At 42.2% G+C, this 24200-nt stretch overlaps 1 protein-coding gene across 4 annotated transcripts; it reads right to left on the minus strand.

Moving 5' to 3' along the window:
• On the minus strand, positions 1 to 24173 carry LOC124134704 (monocarboxylate transporter 2-like). Of its 4 annotated transcripts, none has more exons than XM_046499732.2 (6): positions 24047 to 24173; positions 8527 to 8751; positions 6760 to 6903; positions 4803 to 5597; positions 3729 to 3779; positions 1 to 2565 (listed from the first exon to the last, which is right to left on the minus strand). In XM_046499732.2, the coding sequence occupies exons 2-6, from the start codon at positions 8726 to 8728 to the stop codon at positions 2414 to 2416; spliced, it is 1344 nt and encodes a 447-aa protein (XP_046355688.1). In that variant the 5' UTR covers positions 8729 to 8751; positions 24047 to 24173; the 3' UTR covers positions 1 to 2413. The 4 variants fall into 4 exon arrangements, with proteins under 4 accessions (XP_046355688.1, XP_046355686.1, XP_046355687.1 ...); XM_046499730.2 differs by lacking the exon at positions 24047 to 24173 and adding an exon at positions 12589 to 12713; XM_046499731.2 differs by lacking the exon at positions 24047 to 24173 and adding an exon at positions 9409 to 9561.
• Positions 24174 to 24200: the final 27 nt, after the last annotated feature.

Raw genomic sequence — 24200 nt, forward strand, 5'->3', positions numbered from 1 at the left:
CATGTGATCAGCAGTTTATTGTGTTCTGTTTGTACAAAAAAAGAAATATAATGAAATATATTGTATAAAACATCAATACCAAACCACCATCCATGTGTGAAGTCAGAACATGTAGTTAAAACTCGCTACTATGTAACGTTAGAGATAAATGGTATAGTTATTAAAAATATTTAGGAATAAAAAACTCCTTCCATAAATATTGACAAAACGTAATGTCATATCTCCCTTCGTCTCAAAAGTAAAGACTATCCAATCATGGCGAATGTTTCCGTTGGTAGTTCGTTTATGATTATTAGTGATTTGCTCTAAACATAACTAGTATGTACATTATAATGAAGGTGTTTCAACATGTAAAAAGTCTGGACTAGTGATTGATATCATGAGCATCGATCTACGCAATTGGGATACGATGATATGTAGCAATCAAGTCAGCGATCCTGACCACTCGACCCCGTGTGTTGCCTCTTCTGACAAGCATGGGTTGCTGAAGACCTTTTCTGACCCGGATATTCAGAGGTCTCATGCGAACATGGACAAATTAGGACTATGAAAACGATTTGGTCAGGAAGAACAATTAAGCAATTATTCAGTTAAAGGCATTGTTCACAAGTGCTAAGTCTTGTATGGTGTAGTTTATAGTCAGAAGTGCAGAGAGTTCATGCAATATAAAAGCAACAATTATCTATTCGGCTTCACACCCCCAGTTATGTGTTTAACATTTGAAATAAACTCTGATTGGGGAATGATCACAAACAGAATGTTATTAATATACACTGATTATATATAATTAGGGTGTGAAATAAATTACGATCCAATAACATGGTTTGAAATCTGCGCCGTTAAAAAATATTCCCGGAGAGAAGGACACACAGAAGGAAATTATGTTGTAACAAAAAAGAAACATTTAAGATATTTAGTATATGAAACCCCTTCGACGAACACACTTAAAGCACAGTGTGATTCACAAAATAAACCTGTGGCTTCAGAAGTTGAAAAGAATATTCTAACTCAATCTGAATGAAAAGGAAAGGGAGAAACTTTCAAATGTATCTTGTCTGCTTGCACACTTAATTCCAAAGGCACAAATACATACCTGTATGAGTGACTCTCCCTGTCACCTGTTACAATAACATACATTCTTAACCCTGGATAAAGGCAGGCTCAGCCAACGTGCCACACACCACAGACAAACGCATTCACAAACAAACAAACACTCCGGTCTCATATTTTCCACTGCCATAAAGTTTGGGGGTGGGTGGGGTCTGCCTGTCCATCACGTATACTAGCTCGATCATACTTTGCACCGACAATTATCTAGTCATTGACTGCTGCCTTTTGCTGTTTAGGAACTCTTCCCACGACCCAAAAAAATCATTGGACGCTTCATTTTCGGTCATGAGCCATTTGTATTTCATTTACATATTTATCTTTCCCATTGTCCTAATTCCTCCGGAACAAATGGAAAACCGCAGTTGACCTAGTGATGTTCACTGCTCCTAGTGGTCGTCTCACAGTCACCTCACCCCACTGAGAGAACTGAAGGTAGCAGCTGTAGGCAGCTGGCATTTCAATCAGTTTTTTGGGTTCAGGGTCATTAACTCTTTACGACATCAGGCATCTTTTGTAATCGGGGGCTTGATTCTTGCATTCAAGAGAACACATCACTGCACGGGGATATGAGGGGTCCCAGCTTGCATTATGCAGAGTATTCAGATGCAGTTTTTTGTTTTTGACCTTCCAAATGTCGTAAATGCTTTCTCCTAAAATAATGGAGATTAAGTACACGTGTGTCTTGCTTTTTCCCTCATGTCGTACACGCCAATGTTCCAGCTGACGTGTGCACGTGTGAATTGTGGTAGCAAACATGAAAATTTGATAACGTCATGTGCAAGTTGACTATATCCCACCGGCATATAATGCGGGGGAATATAGTCGTCGCCTCGTCTGTCTGTCCGTCCGTCTGTAATCACGTTTTTTTCCGGATCACAACTCGAAAACCTTTCAATATTCTTCAACAACAATTGGCAAATATATCAAACAGATCCTAAAGTTGTGCCTGTCGTTATTTACGGAAATTTTGGCATTTTTAGTTTTCTCTATTTCGATTGGTGTGGATGGGGGGTTGGTGGGTTATTGAGTAACACTTACCCGTTCATTCATCACTGTCATGGATCTCCTATCCAGAATACAAGCAACTGAAGATGATATTACACAGTTCTGTACATAACATCACACATTCATGCCCATGAATCCCTCAGTGTTCTTCCATTGAGACATTCTTTACCCAAACATTTTTGCACTTTCGTTCATAATATCCCTATCATATTCGCCGTCATAAAGCTGGAATATTGCCGAGTGCGTAGTTAAACAACAAAACAACAACAACAACACTCCTATCCAGGACAGCGATCATTCATCCACTCAACCGTTCACTGGCATGCTCCTCTTGCGGTTCAATGGTTATGGTCAACAGAGATTTCTCGGCAACACTTTCCACGCGAGGAGATGCCGCCTTGAACAGCTCGGACAGGAACCCACAGAAAGCTGCTCCCAAGAACACTATACCTAAAACATACGAGGGTGATTATTCATGTCAACATTCGGATCGATAAATATAAAGTTACGCTGCTGTGCACTCCAACTATAGATGACCGTGATCGCGACCGGGCGTGAATATGTCGCACGACTACTCTTGTTTGAATTATCGTGGACTAGCGTGAGCACAAAGGTTCTTATTATACTCTGGACAATATTTTCAACCCATCAGATGGTTGCTTTCCAACACACACACGCCCATTCTGTGCGGTTCTGGTGTCGGCCATTTGTTCCGAGTTGGCTTCAAAGTGGCGAGTCGACGGCCTTCGGTCGATATTATGTTATAGTGAGTGAGTGAGTATGGTTTTACGCCGCTTTTAGCAATATTCCAGCAATATCACGGCGGGGGACACCAGAAATGGGCTTCACACATTGTACCCATGTCGGGAATCGAACCCTTGTCTTCGGCGTGACGAGCGAACGCTTTAACCACTAGGCTAAAGTACCCGACCGCTCCTATAGCAATAAAGAATTGGGGGTGGGGGTGGGGTGGAATTATGTATTGGAATCGATAGAATAATCACCCTAGACAAGGTAGATATGAAGTTTTTTGCGCATGGTTTGCGATTTTCCTCTAGAAACAGTGATATAAGGCGAGCGGTTCTGTACGGTGTGTCTGGCCTTGTGTAAAGATATAATAGGATAGTGCATTTCTGACACTCGTAAGATTAATTGACCAAGAAATATTTAAGCAACGACACAAAGGCCTTCTGGTAACAAATGTTTTGTTTGTTGTTTAACGCAGCAATTTTCCAGCTATATGACGAGTCTGGACCAGACAATCCAGTGATTGACATCATCAGCATCGATCCACGCAGTTGGGATCGACGACATGCTTCAACCAAGTCAGCGAGCCTGACCACCCTATCCCGTTAGTCGCCTCTTAGGACAAGCATGGATTGCTGAAGATCTATTCTACCCCGGATCTTCACGGGCAAATAACTGTTTATGTCATGTTGCCATGGTGTCTTGAATTGTAAACAATGTACGCAACTGGAACGTTCACATCAAGATAAGGCCAAAAAACATTGTTTCGGTAGAATTTCATTCAGAATACTTTTCCGGCAATGAGTCACAGAAATGTGCACGTGATATTAATTGACAAATATATTCGCTGAAGAACCTGAACCTACCTGCGAACAGGAATGATGTGAAATAGTCCCCATTGGCTTTCCATATGACAACTGGAAACGACAAGCACGTGAAACAGAACATACAATTATAAGAAATACGCAACATAACAGCTATTGTAATACATAATTAAAATATAGCAGTATAAAATGTCACTATCATCAAATATTCACAATTATGTCTTTTTAGTACATGATTCACAAAGGAATGATGTTATCAATTCGAGATATATTTGGGTTAATTGTTACGCTCCAGCAGTGGAAATACACCTTGGCACTGCTTACAGACCCCACCTGTTCCCTGTATATAACATATACCTATGATACATATTTTTAAAAGTTTTCACCCAGCCTGTATCGTTTCAACGTGCAAAGAGCCTCTGGTTGTCTCTTTGGAACAACTCTTTCACTGTTGCACTATCCTGTAGTCGAAGTCCTCGAGACAATCGAATATGTCTCGAGAATACGTGGCTGGCGACACTCGCGAACTAATATGAGACCAGTGAATTATTGTTTATTCTTCAGGGATCATATCCTTCTCTTATATGTCTGTTTGTTTTTTATGTTTAACGCCCCACTCAGCAATATTCCAGCTATATGACGGCGGTCTGTAAAGAATCGAGTCTGGACCAGACAATCCAGTGATTGATATCATGAGCATCGATCCACGCAATTGAGATACGATGACATGCATCAACCGAGTCAGCGAGCCTGACCACCCGATCCTGTTAGTCGCCTCTAACGACAAGCATAGTCGCCATTTACGGCAAGCATTGGTTCCTGAAGACCTATTCTACCCCAGATCATCACGGGTCTTTTCTTAAGAGAAATCGAGTACTTAATGCAATTCGATTTGACGAGTAATCTTGTGATATTTAAGAAATATGTTGTTACAGATAATAAATAGTTGCTACCTATAGGTATACGCCAAAACGCATTATTTTTCACTATGTGATATAAAACAGGGAGACATGGCATTATTGTCCAACAAAATTGCTCACATGCCTCTAAAGGAAAGGAAACAGACACCAACACATGGAGACGTGAAGCAAGAAGTGGTACATGTAAAAAATTTACCTGCAGTGGGTGGACCCACTAGACATCCAGCTCCGGCGAAAAACATAAGGAGCCCCACGCCGAACGCGAAGTTCTCTACCCCAACACTGTCCAGAGTCATCGGACTCAGGAGGGTGAATACGCCCCCAACGTAAGTACCGAACAGAAAGGCGTATATGTATCGACCTGTCGAAGATTTGACAAATATCGACATAAAGAACGTCAATGTTCCAACAATTCCATTGGTGCCTGAGAAAAATAACATCTTGCCAATATTGTCATCATTGGCACCAATCCCAACTAGCACGCGCGAGAAGAACCCCCCCAGACCTGTGAGCGAGGCTGCCATTGCTGCCTCTTGTTTAGTGGCGCCATTCCTGTGAAAGAAATCAGGTAGAAGGACGATCACCGCTGAAAATCCGATTGAAAACAATGTCACACCAAGGACAATGAAGGTAAAGGAAATATTTTTTATCCCCACAGTGATGAAGGTATTCCAAAAGTTCCCCAAACGTGTTTGAGTTTCTGAGTGTCCATTGACCCTCCTCTCTTTCTGAATACACTGCATCTCGCGCTCATGTTTTGATGGTCTCATGAGAAAGCCAAAGACACAGGTCTGGAATGATATGGCCCCTATCAATCTGAAGGCTCCCTCCAGACCATAGTGGTCTAAAAGGGCTTGAGTCATTCTTGGGTGGACAAACATCCCGAGACCGACACCAGCGGTGCATAGTCCGGTCACCAGGCTACTGTCTCTAGGGAAATAGTATCCTAGAATCACCAGCGAACCAGTGTATGTCAGACCGCGACCAAAACCTGAAAAAACAAATATTTGAGAGCCTTTAACAATGAATTTCAGACAGCTACGCGATAAGACGCAAAGAACGAAGTGTGGTTTATTTCACGATAAAACATTGTTCTATCATGACGTCATTTCTGAAGATTCCAACATGCGCTCGCAACCTGATGACGTATATTGGACGACGTTATTTTTGAGAGGGGAGTGTCTAGTGAGTTGTTCCCCATAGATGTAGCTGGGCAACGCAGATAAACGCGTTGGCCGAACGATTGCATACACAAGCGGGAGAGATATGACGATTGTTATCGGGAGAAAAGGTACAGATCATCGACGTGAGGATTGTGAGAATATGAGGGAAATCCCCCCCCCCCCCCCCCCCCCCCCCCCCCATGTACATAACATGGACTTGTCCGACATGGCCGAGGTAGGGTTCTATTGAGGGAGTCGTCGTTATTAAAATACAGGTAAACCTTATTAAAGCAAGTTCATTTCATCATCATCAAGTGGCTGTACATAATGTTGATATCTCATATATGACATAAACGACTCGTGGTCGTTGTTTATCGTACAATAAAACACTGCAGGGAGAATAAATCATGAAAGGCCGCGGCAGTGTTTTATGTGTAGGATCAAAACCGCGCCCGAGGTTTTGTTTGGGAAGTATCCCCGCGGAGGAGGGAAAGGGGGGAGGGCAGAGTCTCATTATATTGTTCCTCGGGTTTATTTGGCTTTACAGTACGTGTTCAAGTATCAGGTGTACATGGCTATACCCGTGGGGACCAGTGTTAGACTGTATCTAGCGCTTTATTATTGTGTGTTATATTATGTGTTTTTTTTAAATGGATGGCAGGTTTTGATGATTGCGTGTCAGAGAGAGAGAGAGAGAGAGAGAGAGAGAGAGAGAGAGAGAGAGAGAGAGAGAGAGAGAGAGATGGTTTAGGTGAGGTTGGGAGTTGTAGTTGACCTGTTTCAATGATCTCAAAAAGTAAAGTGTCCGAACTTTCGACATAACAAAACAGCAGAACTATTTCAGATTGATACATGCAGAAAAGGGCTGAATAATGGGCTTACATAACATTTTCAAAATAGCGGACGATGTTTAAAATGTGATCGGTAATATGTGGACAAATTGCTGGCATTCACCAAAAGGAGATTTCTGGACATAAAGTCAATTTTTACCTGCTAAGAAGCCGTAGGTTACAAACAGTAGTCGTATGTCGGTGACGAAGCTGCTGAGTGAGAACCCGATCAGGCACGTGACACCGGACAGCACCACACACGCACGGCAGCTGAATAAGCCGATAACGAGGCTTGCGGCCGGTCCTGTAAGAGAAAATATTATTGTTCAACCGTGTATTAAGTAACTTCAAAATGTTTGCAGAGGAGAATAAAAAATATTTGTCATCTATCGAAAGGATGAGATCCCTAGGAGAAGAAAATTATGGGAACTGGTGCCCCTTGTTTAATTTCGATAGAAATCATAATTGTCTTCATGGTTCAATATATACGTGTTTGTTATATAACGCCGCATGATATCTCCAGCTTTATGACAGCAGTCTAAAATAATCGAGTCTGGGCAAGATTATTTAGTGGTTAAATCATGATCTACGCAATTGGGATAGGAAGACACGTATTAGCTAAGTCGGCGGGCCTGACCACCCGATCCTGTTAGTCGCCCCTTACGACAAGCATGGGTTGCTGAAGACCTGTTCTATCCGGACTCGGATGCATGTCATAAGGAGAGAACTGACTGACTATCCTTCAGGTGTGTGGTTAAGGATAACAGATCCAAAACTTGTTTTTAAAGAGATTTCTTAAGGTTATTGTAGATCGGGTGTATTGTACTTTAATTAAAAAGTGATTTACTCGGAAGGACAATTCAAAGTGTTCCTTCTCTTTTCATAGAACTATTTGGAAGTTTTTTTTCATTACTGATATCAGTGCACTATTCTCTCTCAACCCATACTTTTATTCCACATTCGTTAATACCAGGCCCAATTTCACAAACTGATCTGAGCGCTACTAGCGATTGTCCTAAGTCGTCTTAGCTCTTAGAGTGAGCGAGTTACAACTTAACGTGGCATCGGCATTATTTCAGTCATATTGCGGCCTTAGGGCTAAGATCGCTTTGTGGAACGGCCCTAAGGTAATAAAACAAAACCCACTTTAGAGTCACACATGCTGTAAACATGAGGCAACCAGTCGTAAACTTAGAATTGTTGTTCTATATGCAACGTCTCAAGTTTACCGACTGGATTTGTGGTCTTCGATTATCAGCCGCACAGCTTCATTCCTGCGATAGATAGATTTAAGATTACCGTTAGAACACCCCAGTACAAGACAGTGATTACAAACGCGTATCAGCTGTATTCAATTGACTCGCATTTTCCAAATCCGAAACATTTTATTTTTATTATGAGAATAATTGGTAATTTACAAAATTCTAAATGTGGTTTTGTCAGAAATACTTAAAAAAGGCTAGTTCCAACTACACAGCGGTTGTCGTTGTTTGTTTTACACTGTAAGTGCAAGTGACTTACCCGTGTTATTGCTCTTCAGCAAACCATGCTTCAAAGAGGCGACAATGCTTGTAAAATGCGGCAATGCTTGTGAGTGAGTATGGTTTTACGCCGCTTTTAGCAATATTCCAGCAATATCACGGCAGGGGACACCAGAAATGGGCTTCACACATTGTACCCATGTCGGGAATCGAACCCGGGTCTTCGGCGTGGCTTGTAAGAGGCGACTAACGGGATCGGGTGGTCAGGCTCGCTGACTTGGTTGATGCATGTCATCGTATCCCAATTGCGTAGGTCGATGCTCATGATGCCAATCACTGGATTGTCTGGTCGAGACTCGAATATTTACAGACCGCCATCATACAGCGGCATTATCACTGAGCGCGGCGTTAAATAAACAAACAAACAAACAAACAAACAAACAAACCTGTGAGTGCAAACATGCAGTTAAACAGCGACCCCAGCCATGCGAGCTCCTGAAGTCCGTAAAGTCCCGTTTCTTCTAAGGACACATGCATGACACCGGTGATATACCCCATGCTGCCGCTGAGGAACAAGGAGAAGAAGGCCGACACGACTATCACCCAGCGCCATCTGTCGGGCGGAGGGTCGGTGGCGTGGTTTGCCATCACAACCTAATTTAAGTCATCACCTGACAAAAGAAAGAGGGAAAATACTTCAACGAATTGTGACGGGGTACGTTCGATCAGTGCGGAACAATACCCTCCCAAACACCAGGCATGTGTTAATGATTAAACTATGTAAACAGAGCGATACCTGAAAGGAAAAGAAACGACAGCGAAAGACGAGAGTTCTACGCGTGAAAAAAATGTTCAACAGAAGAAAAAAACGATTCGTGGGATGACTTCGTGGCTAGTTGTGCAGTGCACACGTAATTAAGCAGCTTATACCAGAGACCATATAATAGATTCTATTATATGGTCTCTGCTTATACACGGGACACTGTTACACACGCATATATATATATATATATATATATATATATATATATATATATATATATAACAAACCCAACCATTAGTGCAAGTGTACCTCAGATTAAAAGATGTCTGTATCCCACAATATCACTCCAAATCGAAGGATAAGAAGCTTCCTCCTCCCAACGCACGTAGCACGCCTTTTATGCGTTGGAGCTGCAGGAATTGAGCGTCTTGCCCCACATTCCCCAAACACAACACTCGTACTGGTGAACCCAATATGGGGTCATGTTGAAGGTAAACCGTCCAAGGCTGTAGACATATTCCCTCGTGCTTATGGCTTGAGTAATAACGGCCCATGAATTACCCACCATCCTATATCTTCCTCGCAATGTTAACATAGGCATTATCAGCACCACTGCGTCGAAAGGTGAGTCCCCGAAAACGCTCTTGCAATACGATATGTGTGTATGACGTAAATAGCCTTCGTTATCTACCTCGGTGTGCTAATCGCTTAGTTATGACTGCAGTTTCGACATCGACTCGCACTGGAATAGCGACTGTTGCAAGTCTAGCAGAACAAACCGCGCTGCTCCTACGCCTTGCGAGGAGGTCGCCCTGATAAATAAATCGCAGTTTTGTCCCGACGTAGCACACGTGTCGATTTCACACCGAACAAAGGCAAAATGACATTAATCTGTTATGCAAACCTGAACAAAGTGCTGTCGGAAATAGGTGAAGGATGTTTTTATCTGACAGTTGTAAGTGTACAAATGTAATTCAGACAACACTCACATACTCAAGGACGTGAGATAAAGTGAAATGGGGTTTATGGTCGCGTCCAAGATTATTGCACTTATATCAGTGGTTAAATCCATTTGCCAGTGGTGATTTTTATATTTGAATGAGGATAAGCATTGTCAGGCATTATATACAGCGACGTGCATGCATTTGTGTGTGTGTGTGTGTGTGTGTGGCTGCTTGTCCGGACTAATGCCGATTTAATTTATACTGACTCAGAGCAGACCAGTCCTTGTATTAGCCCCTAAATGCCGATCACCAGACAGGGTTACAACAAGTACCATCTTTTAACGTCTTTTGGTATGATGCGGCCGGGGATCGAACCCACGACTTTCCGCTCTCCGGGCGGACGCTCCACCACTAGACAAAGGACGCGGTCCCACAATCTTAAAGGACAAGGTACGAAGTGATAATGCGCTCATTACTCATAAATTAATCACAAATCAATAATCACGACATATTATCGTGAAATAACCCACGCCTCGTTCTTCATTGTTCTTTGCGATTTATCGGGTAATAATGTTATTTATCGCCATTCCATTATGATAATTACCCTTGACCCATTCTCCATCATAACTTCTTTGAGGACTTGGCGCGTACACCATGGAGGCTACCCGGGAAGACCCGGGGTAGAATAGGTCACCAGCAACCCATGCATGCCGTATAAGAGGCGACTAACGGGATCGGGTGGTCAGGCTCGCTGACTTGGTTGATGCATGTCATCGATCCAAACTGCGTGAATCGATGCTCATGATGTCAATCACTGGATTGTCTGGTCCAGACTCGATTATTTACAGACCGCCGTCATATAGCTTGAATATTGCTGGGTGCGGCGTTAACAAACAAACAAGCAAACACTGTGAAAGGATCCGAACGATTCATTTTATTTATTTCTCAGACATATTTCTCAGGTGATCAAGTATATGCAGCGAACACATCATGTTAGTATGAAGGGCGTCAGTTTTAAAACTAAATCTGGTCAATATATTTATATTTAAGAAATAAACGATTCGTGGTCGTTGTTTATCGCACAATAAAACACTGCTGCGCCCTTCATGATGTATTCTCCCTGCAGTGTTTTATTGTACGATAAACAACGAACAAACATACAAACAAACATTTATTTTCAAAGTTCCATCTTGCCCCACTAACAATATTATACATTCCTGGGTAAAACCTGGAGAAACGTTAGCCTTTTCAACCAATCTGGACATCGGCAGAACGTAAACGAACAATGTACAATGGCTTCGCTTGTCTCCGCAAAAAGTTTGAAAAACCCGACGAATTAGATAGTTATATTTCTAACATTTTTTTCTCTCCCACCACTACGTATACATGTTTCACCCCCCCCCCCCCCCCCCCCCCCCCCCTAAAATGACTGACCAAATAATGTTCAAGTTTATACAATTATACATTAAAAAAAAAGAACTTCGCCATTATTTCATGCCCCAAGATAGTATCGTTTCAGTCAGCATTTTTTCCAAAGCAATGAGAAGCCAAACAGTTTGGGGGCGGGGGCGCGGGCGGGGACTGTTTTTGGTAAGAACAACCAGCGGGTCCCATGAACCATATATGTTGACAAAATGTTCCGACAATCTATCAATATCAGGATACATCTGGTCCAAATTGGTTTTTCCTACCCCCAAATTATACAATGGTCGGTGCTACATCTTTGGCTCCTATTCGGTTCCTGGATACACCCCAACCTCAAAATATACAATGGCGGCGGCTGAATGTGAACCATACACAACAGCACGGCACACAGTTGATATCGGCGTTGATATCGGCAGGTAGTATTCAGTGGGAGTTTTTCACACAGACAGATGTGACTAGAATTTTATCCTGCAGTTTAAAGCCCCATGCCTCATATATCACTGGAATCACATCCATATCACTGTCATACGGATGAAAAAAAGACCCAACGAAAAACAAAAAGGATGCGGCGATTCCAAGAACAGGTGGTGCTTGATTTGACTATATTTAATTTAACATGAATGCTGCAGTTTTGAGTTGCATTGCTTGCTAACGAGATTTGTGGAGCTGACAAGCCTAAAAACGTAAACGGGACGAACCGGGATTCGAACCCACAATCATAGGTTTCTTGCGTGCCCAAGGGACGCAACTCTGCACAGCGAATCGCCGTGGACTATCGTAAGAGGCGACTCACGGGATCGGGTGGTCAGGCTCGCTGACTTGGTTGATGCATCTCATCGTATTCCATTTGCGTGGATCGATGCTCATGATTTCAATCACTGGAATGTCTGGTCCAGATCGGCTATTTACAGACCGTTGTCATATAGCTGGAATATTGCTGAGTGCGGAGTGGCACAACAAACAAACAAACATTCCCTTCTGTTCACCTGTCTCCGAGTAAGTTGCCAGATTAATATTTTCACTGGTGCAAGGCTAAATACTATTACCTCATGTGGATTCCTCACATCTCCCTCACGTAAACCATCTCTCTCTCTCTCTCTCTCCTCTCTCTCTCTCTCTCTCTCATACACACACATCGGGAAACTGTGACAATCGATCATCAAAACACGTGCCATCCATTCAAACTTCCTGTAATATAACACACAAAGAAAGCGCTGGATACAGTCTAACACTGGTCCCCACCAGTGCACGTTTTGTAACTTAGCCATTTTATGCGATTCATGGTTTGTCGAGAGAGTACACTGGACAATTAGGCACCTCCTTGGCGAGAGGACTATAAAATATCAATTCAAATGACACAGAGAATATATTCTCACCTGAATCAGTGTTACGTGCTCTGTTCTCTGAGCTCCGCGTCAGTTTCTTTCCGTCTACGTGAGGAAAATGTGAGCGAAACAGCGATACCAGACCACTGACTAGTCATGTTCAGGGCCCTGTTCATTAGGCCCTGCTACAGCGCCATGAGCCAAGTGCGAGAGCAACCCAGAAACCAGTGTTCGCTAATCGATAGTACAACACGGAAGGGCTTTCCTTAACAGAATATGGATATAAATAGCTCGTCATACGCCGACTGTTGTGCCTGGCGTTTAGCGTTCTTTATTCTAACGGTGGTCTGGGTCAGGCCTACCAAAGAAAACCCGCAGAAGGCTCCCAAACAATGGAATGTGTGCACATCAAATAGTAATAGGCACACAAATTACAAACAAACACACAACCCTCATAAAGTTTGCATCGTAATGATAATTTTAAAGACCCGGCACATTTTCACTGGAGGTTCCAGCGTCAGGTGTTATTGAGCCTTCTACTGTTTTTTTTTTTCAGGCCCGTGGGAGTGAGCACTGAAGGAAAACCCTTGTAAACTTGACTAGGACACCTAGTAAATCAAGTGCGCGACCTAGCAGCTAATTATTGACGATCCACTGATTAGGGATCTTCGTAAAACATGGAAATACGAATTACGAATCTCCGTTGACGTCACGCCATTGTTTCATACAGCGTTTTTTTAGCAAGTACCTGGACTCAATCAAGTTGCAATTGAGTGAGTGAGGTTTTACGCCACTTTTAGCAATATTTCAGCATATATACTGTGCATCATATAAAGTGGTGTAAATGTTATGCTATTGAAAACATATTAACAAAATATTTGGTCCTTCGTCTGATCAATGTTTTCTCGTAACACATTCAGCGACAAACCACATACTTGATAACAGGAGTCAGAGTGACACGCCCTAAAAGAGGGGTGGTGGAAACCTCAGTCAGCAATATCAATATCGGTTCGATTGTTGTTTAACGCAGTATTTCAGCTATATAACAGCGGTCTGTAAATAATCGAGTCTGGACCATTGGTTGCTGAAGACCTATTCCACCCCGGATCTTCACGGGTCTATTACATTTGAAGAACCTGTGTCGAATTATCAACAATCATGTTTGTGTTTTTTAAGATCAACCTTCTGAAGAATGAACGAGACCTGGCATGAAATAGTTTGGACAGCCTCACAGCTGATCACTGAGAGCCACGTGTTCTGCGTGTGGACATTGGCAAGTAATCCTTGTCGAAGTATCATTCAAAAATCGTTTCAGAGAAAGAGTCAAGAAAACAGTGAATATTGTTGCAGTGTTATTCTTTGCTAAGATTGTTTGTTTGTTTGTTTATTTGTTGTTAAACGCCGCACTCAGCAATATTCCCGCAATATGTCGGCGGTCTGTAAATAATCAAGTCTGGACCAGACAATCCAGTGATTGATATAAATTGGGATCGATGACATGCATCAACTAGGGCAGAGCCTGACCACCCGATCCCGTTAGTCGCCTCTTACGACAAGCATAGTCACCTTTTACGGCAAGCATGGGTTGCTGAAGACCTGTTCTATCCTGGAATCATCACGGGTACTTTGTTAAGATGCAGTTTTCGGCAGTTTCAGTTGTTATGACACGCACTGGCCAAATGAATAATGCATGAATATATGAACATGCCCAGCATGGACTTTTCGAGTGAAAGGAGACAATCAACTGCACGGTCAGATAAACAATTATCCAATTCGACGGGCTTTTCAAACTTTTGACGGAGATAAGCGAAGCCATCGCACATTGTCCGTTTACATTCTGCTGATGTCCGGACTGGTTTAAAAGACTAATGTTTCCTCAGGTTTTATCTAGGAAAGTATAATACACTCTTCAAAACAAGAAAGGCACAGGAAGATGTTTAGTAAATTTATTGTACCTAAGAAAGTCGATATATTTAATTTAATATCATAGATAAAAATATGAACTTTTGGAGCTCGATAGTCACATGTTGTCGTTGTACAAAGGCATTGAAAACCGTTCATTGTCATGTCACATAAGGCCACAAGTTTGTGCTGAACTCAGTGTCTGCGGCGTGTTCTGACGTTAACGTACACGTCGATCGAGTTCATCCCAGAGGTGTTAGATTGGGTTGAGATCTGGAGATCTCGACGGCCAGGGCAAGACGTTGATATTGGCATTATGCAAGTAGTCTACCGTGACACGAGCTGTGTGCGGTGGAGCGTTGTCCTGTTGAAACAGTTTCCTCTGGCGGTCACAGTGATTGGAAGAAGGCGAGGTTGAAGAATTTGATTCATGTTGCGATTTGCTGTCAAATTTCCACCACAACCAAGTCAGATCTCGTGGTGTAGGACATGGCCCCCAACGCCATGACACTACCGCCACCGAAATTGTCGAATTCACGTACACAATGTGGGGCAAAACGCTCATTTCGACGACGATAAACACGTTGTCTTCCATCTCGCCGGTGAAGAAGAAATCGCGTTTCATTGCTAAACCACACTCTCCAGTTTTTCAAATTCCAATGCTGTAAGTTATGACACAAACGCAAGCGTCGCTGTCGATGGATCTGTTGCAAAACAGGGACGATAACTGGTCTTCTGGGTCAGATGCCAGCCTGGCGAAGATGGTTCCTGACGGTCTGGTCCGATATTCCCTCAAACTGGGGCATTGCGATAAGGTGGAACAGTCGAATGTAGCGATCCTGTGCAGGGGTGGTAACTCTTGGTAGGTCTGTTCTCGGACGGTCTGCAGTGGAATTGAACTGTGTGTATCGGCCCCAAAGGCAGCAAATGGTGCTGTGGTGGACGTTGAAGTGGCGTGCAACAGAAGACTGAGATTCCCCTCTTTGGATACGTCCAATGCCGATGTTCCGATCGGCAGCGCTGAGTCTCTGCATTTTCGAACTTGAAAAATGTTGACAATTGAATAACAAATTATTGGCTTATGCTTGCCACTACCACGAGTTACGTGAACGTGCATTTTGCTTTACCGTTTTCCTCCATGACATTTTTGAACAAGTGTGAAAACAATGGGTATGTCGTTTAAGACATTGCAAATCGACAATGGCTGCATTTTGACGCACCGTTTGTCGAATATCAGGCCACAAACATCTTCCAATAATATATATCCAATTTATATACCGGATTTGTTTTGTGTAGTCGGGTTCAATGTACGACATACTACCTGTGCGTTCCTTTTTTTGAAGAGTGTATATTGTTAGTTTTGCAAAATGGAACTTTGAAAATATATGTTTGTTTGTTTGTTGTTTAACGCCGCACTCAACAATATTCCAGTTATACGTAAATCCAGTGATTGAACTCATCGGCATCGATCCATGCAATTGGGATACGGTGACATGCATCAACCAAGTCAGCGAGGGTGACCACCCGATCCCGTTAGTCGCCTCTTACCACAAGGATAGTCGTTTTTTACAGCCAGCATGGGTTGCTGAAGACCTATTCTACCCCGGATCTGCAATTGCTCCTCTCTTCATTTCAGAAGCCCTGAGAATAAATTGATAAGGGAATCTAACTCAAGTCTACAATGATTGGTCTAGATGAAAATAACCATTGTCCTTCGCTCAATTTGGATTGAAGAAATATTTTTGTCAATAAAATGACTTTAAGAACAGAACTGCGTGTTTTGTAGCAGAGACAGAAGAAACATATCCCCAACTACTCCCCCCCCCCCCCCCCCCCCCCCCCCCCCCCACACACACACACACACACACACCCACACCCATCCCCCGCGGCACCCCCGACTCTTCAAATAATTCATGGTAGGCCAAAATCCTTGACCGAGCTACATCAAATCTGTTGATCAGGCTCTGTCCGACTTTAAGTATGTTAAGTTCAGTTTCGAACAAGCAATTATGTGTACATACATCAATGACATGATTACCTTTGATCATATGCAAATATTCTAAAAACTATTAACTGGATCAAATTATTATTATGCTAGTCATGGCGTCCGTTCAAATGGTTGGGTAATATAACGGTGTTATATCATCAGCGTTAACGTGGGTTCGCTTTCGCCTGATATTTCTCTACCTAACAGCGCTTCCTGTGTCAATTACAAGTATAAGTAAGTAATATGGGAATGTATTTATAACGTGTTTTCTTAACAATTCAGTCATCGAAACCCTTTTTTTATCCTCCATACCATTGATCAAAAGCACATGTGTGTAAGAACAATGACCATTTTTCAATGTCCATGAAATATCGACTGAAGATACTGAGACTATTCAGAATAACCCCTTTCGCAAAAGTGAAAATATACGAGTATTTTGCCTTGTGCAGCCACGGAAGCTATACGGGTCTGAGGCAGTGTAAGGAATTTTAGTAAATGACTTACATTCAACTCTTGTATTCATATGACCTGAGCCTTATTTTCTCCGAGTTTAGTGGGGGACACGGGTGGCCCAGTCGTCTGAGGTGCCGCAATTCGCTTGACGCCTGAAACCCATGAAACATGTGTTCCAATCCCGGTTCGCCCCGATTATGTTTTTAGGTTTGTCAGCACCATACCCGTGCTGATGGGTTTGACCAAAGTGGTAATTAATCGTCTAAATCCCACATCACTTCGGGCTTTTCTCCCAGGTTAAGCAGACACGTCGTGATACAAGCGGAATCATGTTCAAAGCGGAATTAAACCCCACTCGCTCCTGTGTTTAGTAGTAGGCACTTCAACCCCACTAGGAGACGGCCAATATGTAACCTACACTGTGAAAACGTGTTGTGATCTCAACATATGTTTCGTTATATCTAACACATGCTCAGAATTTTGTTAAAAATCGAACCGCGTTTAGAACCAAATTTATATTTACATTCATGATTAATCTTGCTTTGCGATTGTTACAACATGGCATTATCAACACCAAGCGATTCCAAGATAATATAAATACTTCTCTATACCTAGTGCCCTCTGCAATGCTGTATTAGCATCATACGTGCTCATTAAATGTGACCACTATGAGATAAGGGACCTTATGGGTGAAATATGTATCACATTTTGACTTCTCGTTATGTTTTATATCTACGTTATCTTAGGAACACAAGAATGCAATGAATAAGATAGAAATTATTTTCTCCTAGCGGTATGTCGATAGTCAAGGTGATTATGTGCCCCTAGGTGGCGTGATTAAGGGAGTATATAAGGGGTGGTACAATTTTGAATTGTTCTCTCACGCTCGCTGTGCATGCACGGCCTCACACTTGTTTCCTATAGTTAATTGATGTACATGTATATAGTATAAATTGTTTTTCATGTTCTGATTTTTTATTTCATGTGTTGCAGATAATCGTGGAAATGGAATGCACATTTGAGGGTTATGTGTACTGTTGTAAGTGATGATATTGCTTGGCTGGCGAGTCTTTTTAATACAGCGTTGCTTTATTGAGAAAGTCCATTGTTGGATGCAGTGATGTTGCTTGGCCGGCGGGCCTTTATAATATAGGGTTGTTTTACTGTGAAAGTGTGCATTGTTGGATGCAACGATGTTGCTTGGCTGGCGAGTCTTTTTAATACAGCGTTGCTTTATTGAGAAAGTCCATTGTTGGATGCAGTGATGTTGCTTGGCCGGCGGGCCTTTATAACACAAGGTTGTTTTACTGTGGAAGTGTGCATTGTTGGATGCAATGATATTGCTTGGCTGGCGGGGCTTTATAACACAAGGTTGTTTTACTGTGAAAGTGTGCATTGTTGGATGCAATGATATTGCTTGGCTGGCGGGGCTTTATAACACAAGGTTGTTTTACTGTGAAAGTGTGCATTGTTGGATGCAATGATATTGCTTGGCTGGCGGGGCTTTATACCACAAGGTTGTTTTACTGTGAAAGTGTGCATTGTTGGATGCAATGATATTGCTTGGCTGGCGGGGCTTTATAACACAAGGTTGTTTTACTGTGAAAGTGTGCATTGTTGGATGCAATGATATTGCTTGGCTGGCGGGGCTTTATAACACAGCATTGTTTTATGCATGATGTGTAATTTGTGCATCTGTTAAAACTGTATCATTCTGCTGCAGAGCCCTTATATCACATATCTTCAAAATAAGACCATATATACTAAGCTGAAGAGTTTTGATAATACTGCATATACTAGGCGAGTTGCACTGTATATAATAAATTATAAAATTCATTTGTAACATGAGCATCAGACTAAATTAGTGACAGATGTTCGTGAATTGTTAGTATTTCTGTTTGGAAATTTAAAGCATATACATGTCATGACCCTCCAGTATTTGCTGCTGCATCCGTTGAGGGATACGGTTCCAGATGTTTTTATTATATAAAAAAAAATATATCTGGTTTTACGTGTCGGGCTTCATCAAAATATAAATATTCATAGCATATTGCTGACCATGTATATTCAAATGTGTATAAATGAATATCTTTGTCTTTTACAAAACGCAAATAAATCGGCCGTGTTTTACACAGCGTATTCCCATGTTAATGGTGTTGTGTCTTGATTAAGTATGTAGGGGATGATGAGAATTAATTGCAGTTTTTAGACATAATGTCTGATGAATTAAAAGTGGATATGTATGCCGAAAGGTTTTGAAATAATAGTGTTTATCATTATTACGAACTAACGAGAGAAAATAGGACACGTTGTACAGACCGCACACATGGCGATCTTTACTGAAGAAAGTTGACGCCAAATGTCTTATGACGTTATGACGTCACAGCGCAAATGTTTCCCGAACACCCTTAAGGTCATCTTTCTTCACAAATAAACGGTGATATAACTTACTGAATAACCAAACTTGGGTTTTGAAAACATGGGCGTAGCTACAATACTGCAACCTGATAAGCGTAACCCCCGGGGCCTAGCGGGAGGGGCTGCAACTGGCACGCTGTCAACTCCCTCATGTCCCAAGCACCATGACATACGAGTGACGGAGTGCGAACGCCATCAACATCGACACTTCACATCTACATCTGTCGTTTGATCGTATGTACCAGCTGTATGTCCTCAAAAACCAATGGAGCGGACGTAAGCAGAAACTAAGTCATGCCTCGTTTTTTTCCATCCCCACACGCCTGGCATAAAACTGAGTTGGGTAATGTAGGCCAGTCGTCACAGGTTCTCCCGCACCAAAAAAACAAACGACCGCGATCTAAAAACGAATGTGTCATTACGTTAAGGTGGGTGGGTAAAATGGGGTTAAACGTCGCGTCCAAGATTATTGCACTTATATAGCGACGCGCATTCACGTGCCTGTCTGCCTGCCTGCCTGCCTGCCTGCCTGCCATTTGAATATGGAATTGGATATGAGTTCGCTTAATTGTGTTTTTGTTTTTATTGTTTGAATAGATATTTAGAAAATAACCAACGAGCTACGGGGAATTACGGTCTGTTGGTTCACAATCACTGAAGATGTCGATCTCGATCTCGTATCTTCATCCTTCAGTGCGAGTGCGAAATCGTCAACACCGGAAGCCTGCCTGATGGTCAGTCAGTATTCACGGCTGAATTGGAGGCAATTCACCATGCACTCAAACTCATACCGGAACTTCCGGAAGCAAATTTAAAGGAAGTCGTCCTCTCAGACTCGTTAAGTGCACTTCAAGCCATCAGTGGCAGAAACTCAAACCCCAGGCCAAACACAGTCAACAATATTCCATACGAATACACTAGAATATAATATTACTAGAATGTCAAGACCATGCCCAAGCCCGGGCTAGGTTAAAACAAGAATTGTAGTTAGATCCGCTATCTGTCATAGATCTCCTATAGCCAAGAGATGCAATAGCGAAGGCCAAACTAACTCTATTTCTGAGAGATGGACAGCTACTCGAACGTATATAAACAGAGCAGCCAAGGATAAAAATGAAATTATATCAATATAAGAAAATAGAAATCATATCAATACAAAAACGTAAATTATGTGAATACCAAACTCACAATAGATATGTATACCCTACTCACACACAGGAGTCCCGAAGAGGGACAGGTCAGCCGAAATTGCTTAGGGAGAAGGCGACCTCTTAAACACTTAATGCAACAACAACAACAACAACAACAACAACAACAACAACAACAACAACGTATCTTCACCCTCCAGTGCGAGTGCGAAATGTGGCAACACCGGAAGCGCTCGTTAAATCTCCAACATCATCATCATCATTAATCTCCAGGCTCCGTTAAATCGTTCACGATTGTCTAGCTACTGGAGTGGTCTCGTTCGAAACTTAGGTTTCGTCAGTAAGTGGGTTCAGGGCTTTGTCGATCTAGATTCTGACTAAGTCTGGTTGTAATGAACTATACATAGTTACTAAGGTTTGTAATATTGAGTTTTGCTAATAATCCGTGGATAACCAACTTTCCCGTGATTTCTAAACTCTTAGTAACTAGTGTTTCTAATACTCAGTTTTTCTAGCAATACGTAGATAACCAATCTTCCCGTGATTGATTAGGCGCTTAGTGACTAGTGTTTCAATAGTCTGTTTTTCTAGTAATCTGTGGATAACCAACCTTTCCGTGATCAACTATTTATTTGGGAGTTTAGTAGTATTTCCTTGTTCAGTCAAAGTGACAGGAACTTTAGTGGATTAAGACAAGTTGTTATTTAGACGTAATCAGACTCATTTTGGGGATGAGCGCTCGGTGTTTCTTTCCCCTTTACATCTTTATTTCCTCCAGTAATTTCGGAGAGTAATATACATTTGGAATCATGTTAACGCAGCATATTAACAAGAACATTATGCAGAGAAATTGACAGTACTGAATATTTACATGTCTTGGTCCTGGTGTGAGATATACTGTTTACAGATAGATCATTGATCGCAGGTTCCAGGAGCTTCGTGATATAGAAGATATGAATTCAGCCCAGCCGTCAAGGCTCATATCCTCTACAATAGGGGTTATACCAACAAATAATGTCACAAATTTTCCGTCATGGTAAAAACATTTGACATAATATGTGTTCCAAACAAAAGCTTGTACGTCCAGCCTTATTACCAATATGCTTATGAGACATATTGAAAAACAAGTGTACCCATTGTGAAATGATAATAATAATAATGATAATAATAATAATGATGATGATGATGATGATGATGATGATGATGATGATGATGATGATAATAATAAGAAATGAATAATTAAATAAAGATTAATTTTGTTCACGGTCCAGGAGACCTCGGCCTTCATGGTTCATGCCACTGCACTCAAGAGTTTAAATAGTGAACAGATGGGGCTGAACAAGCTTGAATGAAGACTCAGTTCTAAAGTGTTTCAAAAGCGTTTTGGATTCAATCACATAGACCCGCCACGCGAAGTTGTATTCAAATGGATGTCATTAGTCCCAATCCGACCGTTTAATATTTGGAACTTCATATACAAAGGGATGTTGCAATACTTGTGATTCGAAATTCCTGAAATTTTGTTAATCTGGACGATTTTGTTGAAGACCGTATCGTATTCAAGCTCCAGGATAATATCATCTCCACGTAATAGGAAAGCTAAGTTTTCTATTACATCACACATACCTTTTGTAGATTCCTCACACATCCGCACATAAAAATACATTCCCGAAAAACAAACATCATGTTATGAGAGATTATTACATGCAATCCAGCCATCTTTGGTTTCATACAACATTTGAGGGCCGATAACGATAGTGTAACCAAAAAAAATAATTAATGTATCGTGTAATATAGTTTTAAATAATTTATTGATTTATTTTGTAAGTGAGTTCGAGAGAACCGGGTATTCGACAGATCCAAGTTCGACACAACGACATATTATTACACATAAGCATACATTTTAACATGTAGACGTTTTCGTATTTTAAATGAACAACGTTTGGAATTATAAATTACGTAGTTCAACATATATACACTTAAAAAAGAAACGCAAAGCCAGATCCGTGCTGTATGCGATCGAGCGTTGTCCTTCTGGACTACACCGTTGCCGTTGGCTGCAATTGGGAGGACGTGTGGTAGGAGAATTTCGTTGATGTATCGTTGAGCCGTAAGATTGCCCTGGATATGGACCAAACCTGTCCTACCATGATGAGAGATAGACGCCCGCATCATAACGCTACCCCCACCAAACCTGTCCACTTCCTGTACGCGTAACGTTCTCCCCGACGTCTGTAGACCCGTGCTCTTCCCAGAAATCTAGATTCGTAACTGAACCAGACTTTCTCTCCATCGCAGTTGAGGCCATACCCTGTGTGGACGACACCAATTCAGTCGTTGTTGACGATGTTGTCGGCTCAATATGAAACGTCGAACAGGACGTCTTGCTCGTAGACCTGCTGATCTTAAACGATTTCGTACAGTCTGGTCGGAGATTCTGCGCAGGTATTTGGGATGCGGTTGAGGTGGCTGTGATCGTCCTTTCACGTAGGTGGCGCAGTCGGATGTGGGGGTGGTTACTCTTGGTCGACCCGACCTTGGCCGATCACGTTTTGACCCATGCTGTTGAAACCTATCCCATAGCATTGTGATGGTGCTGGGCGCTACATTGAAAACCCTGGCTAGAGCTGATCGGGATTTCCCTGCCTGCAAGCGGCCTATGACGTTGTTTCTTTGCACTTCTGTTAATCTTGGCATGTTACTGTTAGGCAATCAAAACCCTGCAATTTAATACCGTTCATAGTGCTGCTGGGGGCACGGGTGGCCCAGTCGTCTTAGGCGCCGCGATTCGCTGTGCAGAGTTGCGTCCCTTGGACTCGCCAGAAACCTATGATTGTGGGTTCGAATCCCGGTTCGCCCCGATTATATTTCTAGGTTTGTCAGCACCATACCCGTGCTCGTGGGTTTCACCGATGTGGTAAACGTCTGAGACCTGCATCACTTCGGGCTTTCCTTCCACATTTAGCTGACACGCCGTGATATAACTGGAATACTGTTAAAAGCGGCGTTAAAAACCCAACTCACTCACTCACTCACAGTGGTGCTGCACGTGCAGTACGTGCAGCTCCATGTCCCATTTGTTAATGCACTGGGTGCGTTTTTGCGAATCGTACGTGTTTTCCGACTAATGGTTGTCCTTGTTGTGATCATATTGATCCGTGAAATGTGTCACTGACGCTGTAACACATTAAACATCCTCATGTTGCACCTCTTGGTCCGCTAATTTTGCTTTTATGGCCAAAAATATCCGCATTGCGTTTCTTTTTTTGAAGAGTGTACTTACATATTTATAAATGGCGCACGCATGTCAATACACTCGTTTGTGTCATTGCGGAATTTGTTATGCGCTACTGCACTCACTATACATGTATTCCATTCTTATTTATGTAATGAAAGATGTCCATGATATATAATTTGTACCAGAAACTTTAGATATGATTTGTCAATACTCTACTATCTGGCCTCTTCTTGGACCGAAATTCGATTCGGATCGATCCATGTGACACATGTACTACTCTTTCGTTTAACTAAGGGAATTTTGGGCACGGTTGACCTAGATCCAGAAACGTGAGGAGAAGAAAAATGAGATATATATTCTCACCTGAATTAATGTAGTGTTCCCTCTCAGCACAACTCTCTCGTTCCATCGGGCTACTTGAGGGAAACTGAGAACCACGACACCAGACTACCGACTAGTCAAGTGCAGGGCGCACTGTGCATGCATTCGGTCCTGCATGTGGACCAACTGCGATAGC

This window comes from Haliotis rufescens, unplaced genomic scaffold (genome assembly GCF_023055435.1).
Source record: "Haliotis rufescens isolate VD_foot unplaced genomic scaffold, xgHalRufe1.0.p SCAF_4, whole genome shotgun sequence".
NCBI lineage: Eukaryota > Metazoa > Mollusca > Gastropoda > Lepetellida > Haliotidae > Haliotis > Haliotis rufescens.